The sequence below is a fragment of the Telmatherina bonti genome (assembly GCF_933228915.1).
Source record: "Telmatherina bonti genome assembly, chromosome: 8".
Lineage (NCBI taxonomy): Eukaryota > Metazoa > Chordata > Actinopteri > Atheriniformes > Telmatherinidae > Telmatherina > Telmatherina bonti.
In genome coordinates this window covers 14,442,595-14,458,072 of record NC_136626.1, presented here as the reverse complement: position 1 = coordinate 14,458,072, position 15,478 = coordinate 14,442,595, and the positions used below count along the sequence as shown (strand labels likewise).

At 38.0% G+C, this 15,478-nt stretch overlaps 1 protein-coding gene across 1 annotated transcript; it reads left to right on the top strand.

Moving 5' to 3' along the window:
* Positions 1–3,943: 3,943 nt before the first annotated feature.
* ak4 (adenylate kinase 4) lies at positions 3,944–12,235 on the top strand. Its single transcript, XM_079245506.1, has 5 exons — positions 3,944–4,369; positions 5,334–5,453; positions 7,850–8,022; positions 10,408–10,526; positions 10,908–12,235. Exons 1-5 carry the CDS (start codon positions 4,228–4,230, stop codon positions 11,029–11,031), a joined length of 678 nt encoding a protein of 225 aa, XP_079101632.1. The 5' UTR covers positions 3,944–4,227; the 3' UTR covers positions 11,032–12,235.
* The last annotated feature ends 3,243 nt before the right edge of the window (positions 12,236–15,478 follow it).

The following is a 15,478-nucleotide window of genomic DNA, read 5'->3' as shown; positions in this document are numbered from 1 at the left end:
TAAATGAATAAATAAATAAATAACACCTTTCCTGAGGTAAAATTTATCTTATTAATTAAGTTAATATTATATATTGGTATGATGTACTGCAAGATTCAAACAGGTCAAATATCTTAATGAATACTCATGGACTTTTAGATATCATGTTAAACATTTATTAATTTGTAAACAATAACAAAAAAACAATGGTTTACATACTCACACGGTTCCACCTCTTCCTTGCTTGTTTGTCTTTCCAGCAGATTGTCCTCTGACTGCTGCATCAGTGTCAAGTTGGCAGCCATCCTTCAGTTATCACAGTACTGTACCTTCGATGGGGACAGCATCAGCACTGTGATAACTGAACCAGGGCAGCCTGTCAAATCTAGCAGTCTGTTGTTTCACTCCATTTCTCCTTCACCCAATATGTCCAGGCAATTCTTGATTAGTGAATTGCAGAAAAATATTGATTTCAAATATATTTTTGCAGCTCTTGGGTGGAAATTCCTGCAAATACTTAACAGCAACAGCCGCAACTATAGCACGGACATTTAGTGCTAAAACATCAAGATTCTTCATCCAAATAAATACATTCATAAAATTTCATTTTCACTCACAGTACACATCTCTTTAAACAAGGTGTTAAGAACTTTTAAAAGGACATAAAACTCAACAATACAAAACATTGAGATCAAGAGAAGATAAACAAGTAAAGCCAGAGTAGGAATAAATGTAAAAAAAAAAAAAAAAAAAAAAAAAATCTAAAATATCTTATGTTATTCTAAAAAAAAAACCCTATTACCATGACAATATTTTGTCTTGATGCTTTTCTTTATCCAACCAATAGTACCTTAACAACTGACTGAAATATCTTCAATATCTTGATTATATCTTCATTATGAGAAAAAAGTCATGACTTCATTTTCACATTACTTAACATATATATATATATATATATATATATATATATATATATATATATATATATATATATATATATATATATATATATATATATACATGTGAATAGTTTCATATTACAATTATTTATTCCTGTTTTTGGGTTTTTGTTCTCATGCATAGTAAGACACAACTGTGTATTTAAATCTTAAATCATGACTATATTTTAAAAAGAGCACAAGGAACTTTAAAAAAAAAAAGAGTTATTCCTACAAGTCTGATAGAGTGAATTACAGTCGATAATAATTTAGAAAATAATCAGTTTTAAAGGTCGGTAATGCATAATCTTGAACAAAGTTTAAACAAACTGATATTATACACGCAACTCTGTATTTATTTCCCACATTAAAAATGTTTCCCTGCCATTGCTCTGCGGGACAGAAAGTGTCCACGGTGTTTCAGCTCGTAATGCAGTCAGACAGATTTTCCTGCTGGGACTACTGTACATTATTCATAGCCAACACAAAGCTGAGTGACGTCAGACTTGTTATGATTCTGGTCGTAAGGCTCCGCCCCCTCCCCTCCGCGCGAGAAGCCTCTCGAGCGCTCGGTGTCGCTGGTAGACGTAGCAGCTCCTCCTCCTTTCTCTTCAGTCCGCCCTCTGCACTTCATGTAAACAACTCCATTAGCCCCCGATGCACAGGGCACTGGCCAGAAAATGCTCGTGTCAGACGTGCGCAGCAACGCAACATGTGCAAAAACTGTAAGGAAAGCTAAACAGGGTGAATGAAAAACACATGTATATCCACAATGCTTCATTTGTTGTCATCAGCGACTGGAATAATCCCTCTGATGAAAGCGCGTCCATGTTGCGTAAAGCTTCAATGTAAATAACAGAGGGGGGGGATAATACCAGTCACGGCAGCGTGGAAAACACTTGTGCCAAAAGAATGAACCCATCGGGAGAAGCAGAAAGAGCCACAGCTTGTTGCTGCATTTGCACACAAACATGAAAGTTCACCAAATACAAACAACACAGCCGTGTATGCCGCCAAACAATAACACACGCACTTGTTAAATCGCGCAAAAACTCTCCTAAAATAAGCCCACAGAAGATAATTACAGGAGTTGCGTTCACACTGAATGTTGTGCAGCCAAACGTTGACGCCCAGCATTGCCCACACACACACACACACACATACACACCCCTTTTTCTGAGCAAAAACAAACAGCATGCTGTTAGATCCAAATATAATATAATTTACTCTTCATTGCATTCATTCCCCGTTACAAACACAACACTAGCTGAGCAAACTTACCTGCTGTTCCTGCGTTTATCTCCCCGTGTTTACATGAATATTTTTAATGACGCAGCAAGAGCACACGGAGCAACGTGATTGTCGCCATTTTTTGTTGTTATTGAATTCTCCAAAACCATGTGACAAAAATTTTCATGATTTTAAAATACGCTTCCGGGTGCGCAGCCGAAAAAAAAAAAAAAAAAAAAAAAAAAGAGTTTCGCCAGTATAAAAAAAAGAGACAGAAAGAAAAGTAGAAAAAATGGTTAATCTTCCGAGGTGTTTGTCTGATGGATTAGTCTGCTTACTCCACAGCTGAAGGCTGTGCGCAATATTTGACAGCTCCGGGACGCTGCCGCCGCCGTATGGCTCGCAACAAGTACTCACCAGATTCCTGCCGTCAAATGACAGCAACTCCAATTTTTTTCCCCTTTTCCTTTCTTCCCTCCTCCCGCCAACAGTGCAAAACTGTAAAACTGAATATTAATGAGACCATAATATCACACGTTCCGCTGGAAAAACAAGTGGTTCATTCCTAAATTAGCTCCTTATTCTGCAAATATTGGGGTAATAGAATATGTATGCTCAACTAAAGCTCTATATGGCAGCTTTAGTAAATAATACTTTTAGAAAACAAATGCATTACAAACACAATAATGATATTGTTATATAGCATTAATTAAGCTGTTAATTAGTCGTTTTTGTTTAGTGATTTGCCTTTATACTGGTGAAGAGTCTTGGTACATAAAATTAATATCAGCACACATTACTTAATTTTTCTTTTTTTTTTTTATGAATTTTTTTCCCCTAAAGTTCAAATAATATACAGTATAATAACAAGTATTTTGGCCTATTGTCTTCATATGAAAGGCACCTCCTACCTCTGAGAATATCTTATTCAAGTAATTCCTGGGTGGGGACAGTCACATCAGATTCTCACCAACAATATGTGTTGCTTTTAACTGGGTAAACCTCAAGTGCATGTGAATGCAACATGTATTTACAAGATGTTTTACATACCAAGATCCCCTAGCAATGCAATGCTGCAATTTGATGTGATAAATCACAGATCAGATTACTGAAAATCACAACATATTTATCACAATAGGACATGAAATAGACCCTTAACTGGGACAACTTAAAGGAGCAAAGTTTGAAATGAAAACAATATAAAGTAAACAGGTAAGTGTTGACACATTAGTAAGGTGTGGCAACTTTTTTTTTTTCCACGCCACCAAAAGGGTGGTGCAAACTAATACATGATGCAAAAGTTTTAGAGTTACTGGCCAAATTTAACAAGAGTCTCCTAGACTGTACATGCACCCTTAAAGTTCCATTTATTATATGCAACTATTACTGTTACTATTATGTGCCCCCTTGAAATCCCCCCCCCCCCCCCCCCCCCCCACCCCCCCACCCCACCACCACCACCCTCAAATGCTACAGACCCATCCATGAACGAATTTTTATACTTGAAAATACATTTCCCTGATAAAATATCTAAAAACAAAAGAATTAGATTCAGTATAAGTTATTTGTAGTCGATAGATAGATAGATAGATAGATAGATAGATAGATAGATAGGGCGAGAGTATACTGGCCTAACTGGTGGGCAGCCTCATAAAAACTACATTAACCAGTTCACCCTGCGAACTTCCCTCATCCGCATATCCGTTGTGGAGACTCCCTCATTCATTGCGGAGGAAAGTCTTTCTCTTAAAGACGTACACGAGCGACATGCTTCGAGAGGGGGGCTAGAAGAGAAGGGGGGACAAGGGGAAATACATTTTTTTTGTTGCCTGGGCTGCGTGAAAGGGTAGAACAGCCCCACCGAGCAGGATCTATAACGACACGACACGCGCGCGCCACAGTGACACGCTGCAATTTGCATTTGCAGAGTTTCAAAGCGGCTTCGGACTTGTTTTAATGTTCATGCGCACAGCTGACTAGGAGTTTTGGAAAAAAAAAAAAAAAAGAAAAAAGAAGGGACAATAACATTAATAATCATCATCCTTGACTTCTGACAGTGGCAGCTTGTTTTAGCGAAGCCATGGCCAAATTATTCCGTGCTGCCATCATGGGTCCACCAGGATCAGGCAAAGGAACGATATCCAAGAGGATTGCGCAAAACTTTGGCCTGCAATACCTGTCCAGTGGCAACTATTTAAGACAAGGCATGGCAGACAATACAGGTAAGGTAGAGCTCTATGCAGCAGTCCAAACCTCAACAGGCTACTGTGGTGTCAACAGGAAGAATCAGTCTGAAATGAGTCACTTCACTTCTCTGCGCTGCTTTTGCCAGTTTCCCGACTGTTTTCCACCAACAGAAATCTTTATAACCACAATAAGAAGCAGTCATTCCTCCGAAAGCTACAATTCAAAACATTTGAAGTTTTAGTTTTTTGTCCACATTGTTTTTCCAATGAGTCAACTTTGTAACAAGTGGAAATTGCACGAGACTGAGATGATGGCAATACATTTATATATATATATATATATATATATATACATATATATATATATATATATATATATATATATATATATATATATATATATATATATATATACGGTATTCACTCATAGAACTGTTAAGAAGATGTTGCCTCATCCACAGCTTCTACAGTTTATGATCCTTTCTCCTGCATGTTGCACCGTTAGTTTAACATGTTGCAGGAAATTTCTGTAAACTTCCTCATTGTAGTTTCTCAGCTGGAATCATTTTTTATTCCAAGCACGTGCCAAGTTTAAATTTACTTATAGTAAAGTTGAGTCCAGTGCAGAGAGCTTAAGTAAAAGCATGTGTGCTCAGAAACTAAAATGAGTCAGTAAAGTTGCAGGATATAGTAATTACAAGCATTTCCCTCTTTACTTTCTGGCTTGGTAAAATTGAGAGGCTTGTTTGCTTGATGAACTCTGTGACTCTGAGTGGATATTTATGTAATGTAACAGTGGGCCTCTTAGTTTCCAGAGTGTGTTGAAATGAAAAGGATTGGAAAAGGTTACAGGCTTTGGGTTGCAGTGACAGAGTCTACTCAGGTGGTGACACTGGATCCAGCAGGCTCTGTTCCGTCATGCCGTGTCTATTGTAACTTCTTGATCAGGAAGCACAATCAAACATGCCTTGCCTATCTTTACCTGACTGTTGTTTATCAGAAACTGGGGTGATGGCAAAGACCTACATAGAGAGAGGAATGCTGGTGCCTGACCATGTGATGACCAGACTGATGCTGTCCAAACTGGAGCAGCTGAGTGGCCACAGCTGGTTGCTGGACGGTAAGAGAAGTAATGTTTTTGTTTCAGTGTATTTTAAAAATGCACAAAAGTAACCAGAATTTAAAATTGTGGTCTCTGTCCTTTGTCTTAAAATTGTGTAATAATAAATCTCTCTTTTTTTATAATGCAACCTTATTGGAGCAGCAAAAAATGCCAATCCCTTAAATCTGATTGGCCAGTACAGATTCCACCCCTCAGAAACCCACAAGTGTTAGCTATTTAAGAGGCAGGGCCATGTGCAAGCGTTTTAAAAACATGCCCACAGAGATTCATATGTTTCAGCTGAAAGCCACACTTTGTGACCTCTTACAGCTCTCAAAGAGGGGTTTTGTTTTAAAAATAAAATCAGTGATGCCCATCAGAAAGGACTTTTTCAACTTTGAACCAAGAAGATAAACCAATCATCAATCTAAAAACAGTTTTACTTGATCAATATTTCCTAGATAAATGATTCAGCAGCTTTCTTCAGGTCATAATGCATCATATAACCAAGCCACTGCAAAGTATTTATTAACCTCTCAACTATTTTATTGCTGATTTACTTGCATGTTTGAGTTTATTGTGTGGTTGCATCACCCCCTCTGCCCTGACACTCTGAAAAGTAAAATTTCTTGAAGCAAATTTGATTTTTTTTTTACCTTGAAGATGGAAGCTGTGATGCTCGCACCCTTGTGCTTTAAGGTTTGGAGTCGTCCATGTCAGTTTGCATCAACTCATTTTCCCTGTACAGTGAAAATCTTACTTTGCTGAATACCACAAGAATTTAAGTATTAATATACAAACTAAAATGAAAATGAAACAATATGACTATATTCCAGGAGTTAAAACCAAAAATGTAAAAATGAATGATGACAGACAGTGAAAAAAAACATTAAAATCCTGTTTTTGCTAGGAGAAAAAAATGATGTATATTTATATATAGCGCAGTCTGAGGTAGATGGCATACAACGTATGCAAAACTACCAGAGGTAAGTGAGATGTGAGACACTGTAAAAAGTCATGATAGTTGCTGTAGACTCATGTCAGCTGTTAAGCAGTTTGGTGGCAGAGAGAAAGAAAGAGTTCCTGAGTCTGGATGTCCTGAGCTTCAGAGTCGTGCACCTCCAACCTGAGGGGGATGATGGGGAACGGTTTGTGTTGGGGGTGGGTAGGCATAATGATCCACAGCGCTCCTGTGGACTCTGTGTCATCCGATACTCTGCAGAGAGGGGCAGAGAGTCCTGGTGATCCTGGATGCAGTCGTCACCACTCTGCAGTGCATGACGGTGGAGCTGCCGTATCACACAGTCGTGCAGCAGGTCAGGATGGTTTTCTGTAGAAATTGTTGAGGATTTGGGGTGACACTCTACACCTTCTCAGCCTCCTCAGCAAGTACACCAAACAATTATTTCCTTAAACTTTGTGCTAATTTTAAATCAAACATAAATGCAAAATTGTGCACTGAAAACTCATCAAGTAGCCAAAGATTTACCATCCCGAAGTTTTTCTTTCTTTTCTAATGTGAATTCCTAAATCTTATTTTATAAGATGATATTCATACTCATTTAAAGGGAAAATGATGAAGGGATTTAATCATTCCAAAAACATTGAACAGTATTGGTATTTGTCTAGAATTCCCACTTCAGTGCATTCCTGAAAGGTATTGTTGCAAAAACACCACATCTCACTGTTTTGTTAACATACTGCATGAGGGTATGAGGGGTCCTCTTGAAATGGCAACAAAAGCAGGTCCCAGAAACTTCTCCAAGGTTAAATATTACCTTTCATGGTTAGGAGAGATGCCTAACATTGATTAAACAAGCCAAGTTAAATAGGTTTAAACTTTGGAAGATGATTAGTAATTAACAAGTAATAATGTAAACACGAATGACAAAAAGAAATCAAGGCTACACACATGTAACTACACATGTATATTTTCTTAATTGTCATTATTAACATGTGGATTTATAGAGTTTAGATGAATAAAAATAAATAAATAAATAAAACAGCATTAAAGAGCTGCTAGCAGGACTGTTGACCGTTGTAATCCTAAAAATGTTCCTGTCAACTCTACTGAATTACTTCAGGTGGGTCCTGTACTGTTATTACTGCTGGCTGATCCATACGGCGTGACTATAATCTTTGTTTTCTTCACTGCTGCAGACCATTCGACTGGATTTCTGAAAGCAACGTGAGGCTGCTGACAGCAGCTTTTAAACTGACTGAAACCATGAAATGGCAGATTATTCATGTACAGCATGAATATAATACTTTCTTATTGAATCAGCTATTGCAGAATGATGACAAAATAACAGCAGACAAGAAAACAAAGGTCATGCCTCATTGTAATACACACCAACTTTTCCTGGTTTACAGTGTCTTACACATTTCCATCCCTCCCTCTGCTGTATATCCAGGTTTCCCCCGGACACTGGCCCAGGCCCAGGCCCTGAACAATCTGTATCAGCTTGACTTAGTCATCAGCCTCAACATCCCTTATGAGACTCTGAAGGAAAGACTCAGCGACCGCTGGATCCATCCAGCCAGTGGGAGAGTTTACAACATGGGCTTCAACCCACCCCGAGTGCAGGTGTGAGACGTCTAAAGGCCACAGTGTTTCAGATATTAAGATTTTTTCTGTTTTTCTAGCCACTCTTTCTTCCACACTTAGATTTAGTCAATGCTTTCTGAGGCTGGAAAAATATCATGTGTTGCTTTAGCAGAGTCAGAGGAGACAGAAACTTCTCCAAATCGCCTAACTAGTGAAGATGGAGGGCTGTTGACCTCAACTAGGGATATAATATGGCGGTGGGGGGATAGTTTGAAAATCTCCACAAGCAGTCTCTTATGTGCTCTGTGAGACGGGGGCCTCACAGGTTGAATGAGATTAGCCTTTAGTATTTTACAAAACTGGGGTTTTTTTTGTTATACTTTTGGGTTCCCCCTATAGTAGATGGAAGTAGCATCACTGTGATAAAAAACAAATCTTTGTCCAAGCCTCAGATGTCTACAGTCGGACAAATGTGTTTGTGTTCAAACTAAAGCAGCTGAGAAAGACAGCATTGGAAGCCTTCTGAAAATGCCAAGCGACATGGTGGGGTCATGTTACAGAGCCTGATAAGAACAAGACTGTTGTGCTATGTGTAAAAAAAAAAAAAAAATCAAAGGCTAACAAATTTAATGGCAATAAAAATTATGTTCCTATTGACATATAATATATTTACTTAAAAAAACATGTAGTTGTTCTTTTATAATGAGCCATATTTTTACTTGCTGTGGGTCCACAGTCATAGCAGTTGCCATACTTTTGTCAGTATTTTTACTATGCTGTGTCTGAATGGACAAACACCTGTGTGTGTGTGTGTGTGTGTGTGTGTGTGAAGCAAGAACTTTCTGAGCTTGAAAACTGTAGCGCTGTCTTCGATTGGTAGGTTGTCGAGCAAGTAACTTAAAAACACCACAGAAGAAGAATATACACATGTAGAGAATTTTTTATGAGTAAATAATTAGCCGTAGTGCAGTCGTTGCTGAACAAGAGGCCACTCACAGGTGAAAACATGCTTGTGTCTTAAAGAATTTTGACCGCTGACAGCCACCATCTGTTCACAACTGTGCTTGGCATTTGAAGTCATTTTTCATCGCTATATACACTACAGGTCAAAAGTTTGGACACACTTTCCCTTTAAATCCAATGGAAATATGTGTCCAAACTTTTGACTGGTAGTGTATATTGTCTTGTTCTCCAAGTCGTGTTTTCTTAGGAGCCTTAGTGGCATCTGCCATGTTTTAATTTACCCAACTTGCGTCTTTTTTTATTTTTGTTTTTTAAATCATCAGTGTACGTCGTTACATAGTTCTTGACACGTAAAAAATGACCTTAATGTTCCGAGAAAACAACATTGCTATACGCTGCTGCATCTCAGTACCGAAGCACTCGAGGCCAGTTTTTTGGGAATGTACATAAAATCGTCTCAATTTGTCTTTCAGCTACAGGGTTATAACGTTTTAAAACCTAAAATAAAAAAGTCAATGTCGGGGTTGTGGAGAGAGCAAATCTGCCGACATCTGAACCATGTATGCAGTTCGGCTCTGGGGATAAAAAACTGGATAAGTATAAAAATATTGAAGGAGGCTTAGATGTTTGTCTGTTTTGTGCACTTGGTGCAGGTTGTGTACCACATGGTGTTCTTAGCTTCTTTATTACTTGTTGGTATCACTCGGGATGTTTGGGTGTGTCTTATAAAACCAGAGCCACTATAATGGATTCTGTCCACTGAATGGGCAGATTGTTTACTTTTGATTGTTTTTTATTTCATCTTTGCATTTCTGCAGATGATGATGTGTCCTATTGGCCTGACTGTGTGTGGACCTTCTTCTTGTACTTTGGTGTTTTGCAGCTGAGTGTGAAGTGGCTTGGTAGAGATTTTGTCCCTTTTGGTCTGTGATTGTGGTTTTCATGGCCCTTCTGTTATAAAAATATTCAGTTTGAGTGTTTCGGGCATCTGGTCAGTGTGGCTTATTAATGTTTGCTGGAAGGAGGTGTTTGGAGTTTATACTATTGGGAGGAGGCTTTTGGGCACACCAAGGAGTTGCTGGAGATGTTGGTCTCAACCTGCATAACACGCCCTGGTTTTTACTCATAAAAAGCTAGAGGAAAAATAAATACAGAAAAAAGTACACTGGGGAAATTACACAAGTAAAAATGTGTCTTGAAAAATAAAACAAATTAATTAAAGGCACAGTTAAATGCAAACAAACACAAGAGAGAAATAAACAATTACATTTAGAAAAATTAAGTAGGCAAAAATATTTTTAAAAAAAACAAAAACAAGAGAAAGATACAGGACTACAGAACAAAAGTTATAAAATAGAAAGAAATTGCATTAATTTTGTTTTGATGTAATTGATTTTATTACAAGTTTTTATTTTGTGATGTATTGCTGCATTGTGGTGACCTTGGTTTGCCACCTTTCAGGGTAAGGATGACATCACTGGCGACCCACTGATTCAGCATGATGGCGACAAACCAGAAGCCCTGATGGCCAGACTCAGACACTACAAGGAAGTGGCAAAGCCAGTCATAGACTTGTACAAGTCAGTCAGAACTACCTTTTCATTGCGGATGTGTGTGTGCACAGCTTTTAACTGTGAATTTATAGGGCAGCTGGCACTTTCCTAAAATGGGAACACATTTAAATGTTTTTTCTTTTTAGAAGGATAAGTTTATTAGAATTTACATGATATGATTATTATCTTTGCGTGAGGTGGAACGTTAGCTTTGGTAGTTCTTACCATGCATCTGAATCCAAATTTGGTTTGGTTTCAGTCTTGGTGTTATATAATACAGGTTAAATATTTGTGATTTAATGACTTTTTCCTGTAAGATTAACCATTCAGAGTCAATCTTTTAATGTGTGCTCTATAATATACACCATCTGCTGTCCCACTTCTTTGTTTTCCATTGTCTTCATTCAGATCACAAGGAATCCTGCACTCTTTCTCTGGTACAGAGACAGACAGGATTTGGCCATACATCAACTCTCTCCTCAGTACCAAGATGCAAACACTGCCAGCGGACACCTGTCAACAAACACCCTGACGTTGCTTCAGATGAAAAGATTACAGTGAGGAAGTGGGGTATATCTTCAAGAACAGGACGGACGTTTAAAGAAATGCACTAATCAGCATGTTTTTTTTCTTTTAGAACACCAAAATTGTTTTCTTTTCTTTTTTTAAATTGAAGGCCAAAAATGAGGGAGGGATCATTTTACATATATGACCCTGAATCTCTAAATGTTAAGCAGACCATTGTTTCCCTTCAGCTTAACAGAGCTTCCTAACAGTTGTACAGCAGATTTCACTAAAGAAAATTCACATACCTTTTAGTCTCACAACTAACAAATCATCAATCTGAAATCTTTTATGAACCAGTTTTTAATTCTTTGTCAACTTTGTGATAATAAAAAACAAAACAATGCGCACTGTATTGATAATAATCTTTACTTTGTTACTGGGTTGCTGCAGAGTGCATGCAGACATGTTTGGGTGTGGACAAAAAGCGCTTGCAGTCACTGTGCAGCTTTCTGTGAATGCAATGCTTTAAATGTTTTTGTTGCCTTTGGAGTTTCATTCACAAAATGTGATATTTTTGTTGGGATGTTTTTGCAGTTTTAGTTTTAAATATGATCAAAATGTAAGTTTTATTATTCTGATTTTGCCTTTTATATATATGCAGTGTTTTTTCTGAGGATTTGAATGTACAGCTTTAATCAGTGACGCAGAATGAACTAGTTGTAAAACATTTGTAGTTTTAGATTTGTAGATTTTTAAAAAAAAATTATTATTGTTGGTGATTTTTTTAGGCTCATGATAACTACTCACCTAATAGCTGATGCTTATCAGCTGGAGGCACACTGCTGGTGACCAACATGAGCAGCAAACCAAACAATTCAGCTTTATGACAACGCTAGTCTTGCAGTTTTGTAACTTTATGGGGATTTTATTTCTTTTTACTATATTTAGTATTAAGCCACTGAAAATTATATTTTCCTTTTTTTTTTTTCTTTTTTAATCTGTAAGGCAGACAACTTTGGTGATGTGCTTTAGTGTATTTTGACAGTCTAAAAGTAGTAGGCCAAAGCAAAGGAAACCTAATGACAGTTTCTTAGTGTAGGATTAAACATCTACTCTGTTTTTTTTAAGTTGAATGAAAGGGATATGAAAGTTTTATAATGTAAACCACTGTATCCTGCTGCTTTAATGTTACATTAGTGATGCCTTTTTCCTGTTCTCATATCATACAAACCAGTCTTGTTACAATTCAAGCACAATAAAATACATTGGACCAACGGCTGCTTTCTCTGTGACTTGCACTGAAACTTAATTGATAGTTTTTCCTAAACATATTGTATAATATTCTGTGGTAGAAACAAATTTTTATATATATGATATGCATGTTGCAGGTATACTATTTGTAAAGCTGAAGCTTTAGTTATGAGTTAGTCTGTTCAAAAGCTAAACAAAGGAACTGTGCAGCCAACTAAACGGTTGCAAGAGCTTGTTTTCCCAACTTGAAATAACCACATACATCATAATCGGTGGCATTTATGTTTTATTCATTTTCTTCTAAAGGACACATCCATTCTAACCCAAAATAAAACCTCTGTGCAATGGAGTTTAAAGTGAAACTCTTGCCCTGTCTGGTTCTCACCTGTTACTTTTGACAGAAGCAGTTCAGTCCATTTTTCTTAGAGTCAGTTTTACATAAAACTGCTCAATAAATATTAGGCTATTGATCATATTCTGGACAAATTCTGAACAGTAAAAAGTTGATGCATGTCAGTGTCACCTATTTATTTCCTGCAGTTTGGTTGCGTGACATTTTTTTCTCCATCCAATCTTGAAGTCCAGTCCAGGTTTTCCAGTTCCTGCTGGGATGCGCTGAGCGCGGCGCGACTGTACAGATCCATAAACATCCACAGCGCTGCTGCCGTCCTGCTAACGCTCATCCACATCTTCTACAGATCTACAAACAACAACAAGCGACCTTATTTTTTGATCCTGAGCCAAAATTTGATTATATGATGATGCCGTAGTTTGGCACTTCCTCTCCGTCCACGGACAGGAATCCTGACAGAACGGCGTTGTCTCGCGGGACGTTTCACGCCTTGACCTCTGACTGGCAGCGAATGACAAATCAAAGGTCGGTGTCTGTGCGCGGAGCCGGATTTCAAAGCGCATCTCCAGCAGGGCACAAGACGGCGCTCCTGGGAGAATGATAGAGAGCGCTCAGACAGGTACAGTCATCTGCCAAATTGTCCGTTTTTCTTCATAATTATTCACATGATAAACATCTCAGCCTCGTTGCATTGTGCTCAAATCAGAGCTTGAAGTGGACAGCTTCATGATTTGTGATCTGATGTTACATAATACCAGGCTACTTCTGGAAATCGTGACCACTTCCCACAGTGCATCTGTAATCGACGTACAGCTGGTTATTTCTCTTTATTTATTTATTTTTTCATGAACATGCATTAATTCCACAGAAACATCATGTGGTTATTTTTCTTTACACACGTAGGACTATTTATTTTCAACAAGGCCTAGATACAAATTCATTTGAATTGAAAAACTTGTCCCTCAGCGCGAGGCCTGTTTGGGATGCGCACACGCGCAGTGCAAATGACATCATTTGGGATATTTCTGTCTGAAAGCATCATGTTTTTGACAGAATTTCCGATGTCCTGTATATCTTTCCTTTATGCAAGATAAAAAAAACAAAAAAACAAAGCAGGTATCATCTCAGCCTCTTTATTAATAACATCAAGCCTTCCTTAGCAGACTGAATGAACAGAAGGCCACTTTAAACTGTTGGTTATTTCTGACAGCGGAGGGTTTTACTGGATGCTTCTCGAGGGAAAACATTAAAAGCATTAAGTGTGTGAATAATTTCCAGAGGTCGGATGTTGAATATCTAGCATTAAGGTAAATAAGCTTATTTTTTTCATGAATACTGTTGGACAGAGATGTCTGTCGTGTTTTTGTAAATAGTTTAATCATAACCTCCATCTTCACCACCCAGGAACGACCATATCCTGAGAGGAAAGCTCCACTCCTCTTAGCCAATAGCGCACCATCACATCACCAAGCGTCACGCGCGTCACGTGAACAGCTTAAAGCGGCTTGGTGTGGTTTCGTGTTCTAATCGTCTGTCAGTGACACACTTCTCGTTTTGCACCAGCTTTGCAGCCATTCCAGTTATCCATCAAGATGTAGTGCTCTGAAACAGACGTTCAAGATAAACAAGCAATAACATACACGTGGATTGAATGTTAAAAACACCAAAGGCAGCCTTTGGAATCTGTACTTAAACCTGCAGGTGTGCAAAGTGGGAAAGTTATTTCAGCCTAGGGGTAGAGACACAAGAGGTATCAGGATAAATAATCCTGATACCTCTTACAAAGTCATTTAGTAGTGCTACACAGGAAAGGAATACTTGGACAGGGTCTCAAAGCTCACACACTTTGCCACCAGTTCAAGTGTAATATGAGCCTTGAAGCTGATCCAGCAGATTCCTGGTTTCTTCTTTAACTGGAATGAAGATAATCACTAATCCCCAATCTTTACTTGAGGATTGTAAAAAACTAGTAAAAATGGTGATACACCTTGAGTCAAAATGTTACAACCTGAGCATGTCGTATAAGGATCATAAAAGTGGCACTCTGCAGAATATTTAAAGGCTTATAAAGAATTTGTAAAGGAGGAATGTGTAATTTGTTATGTGTAAAATGATCATTTAAAAAGGCAAAGAATTGCTGACAATTTAAAAGCGATGCAAATCTGAAAAACCAGGTTGTTGTGATGTCAAGTTAATTATTTGTAGGTCTGAAAGGCAGGAGCAAGGTGGGGGAAGGATCAGAATCTCTGTGTTTGGGGTGACCCAGTAAGAGAGGTTGCATGTCTCGAGAAGCTTTGGCTGAAAAAATAAAACTGCAACAAATAGAAAAGAGTGTCATTTATTAAAGAAAAGCCAAGTCAAAGTTCAGAAGCAGTGTTCAAAGTGTTTATATTAAGTTCACCTTTAATGCTTCCTAGTTAGGATGATACATAACAGCCTGCTGGCTTAGACCAGTAATTATTGCTGCCCATCAGTCTGGGAAAGACCTATCCATACGTCCTACTTAATACCCGCTTAATCTGTTTATAGTTCACAGGTGTTTGGGTGAGATTTGAGGCCATTTCTGAATACTTTTGAGTTTTTATAAGATTATTCAAAAGTAAAAATAATTCAACACAGACTTTCTCTTGTACTTTCTCTTGTACTTTCTCTAAGTACAGTGGCAGTCAAAATGATTCAACCTCCAAATTAGGTTTGTTGGCAAAATGTGCAACCCAGCAGCTGTTTGCAAAAAAACAAATCAAACAAGAATGCTTTAAGTAGCGCAACACAACTAATATCATAATTGGCTTCTCCAAATTCAACGGAAAATGCCACTTTCAGTGACTGCTGCAGCCTCAAAATTATTTAGCCCCATTCAGAATGAGCA

Excerpts from the sequence above, each read along its gene's own strand:
- ak4 (XM_079245506.1), top strand. The coding sequence starts at position 4,228 with ATGGCCAAATTATTCCGTGCTGCCATCATGGGTCCACCAGGATCAGGC. Across the intron at positions 5,454-7,849 it reads CCACAGCTGGTTGCTGGACG|GTTTCCCCCGGACACTGGCC; the intron begins GTAAGAGAAGTA and ends CTGTATATCCAG. Across the intron at positions 8,023-10,407 it reads TCAACCCACCCCGAGTGCAG|GGTAAGGATGACATCACTGG; the intron begins GTGTGAGACGTC and ends GCCACCTTTCAG.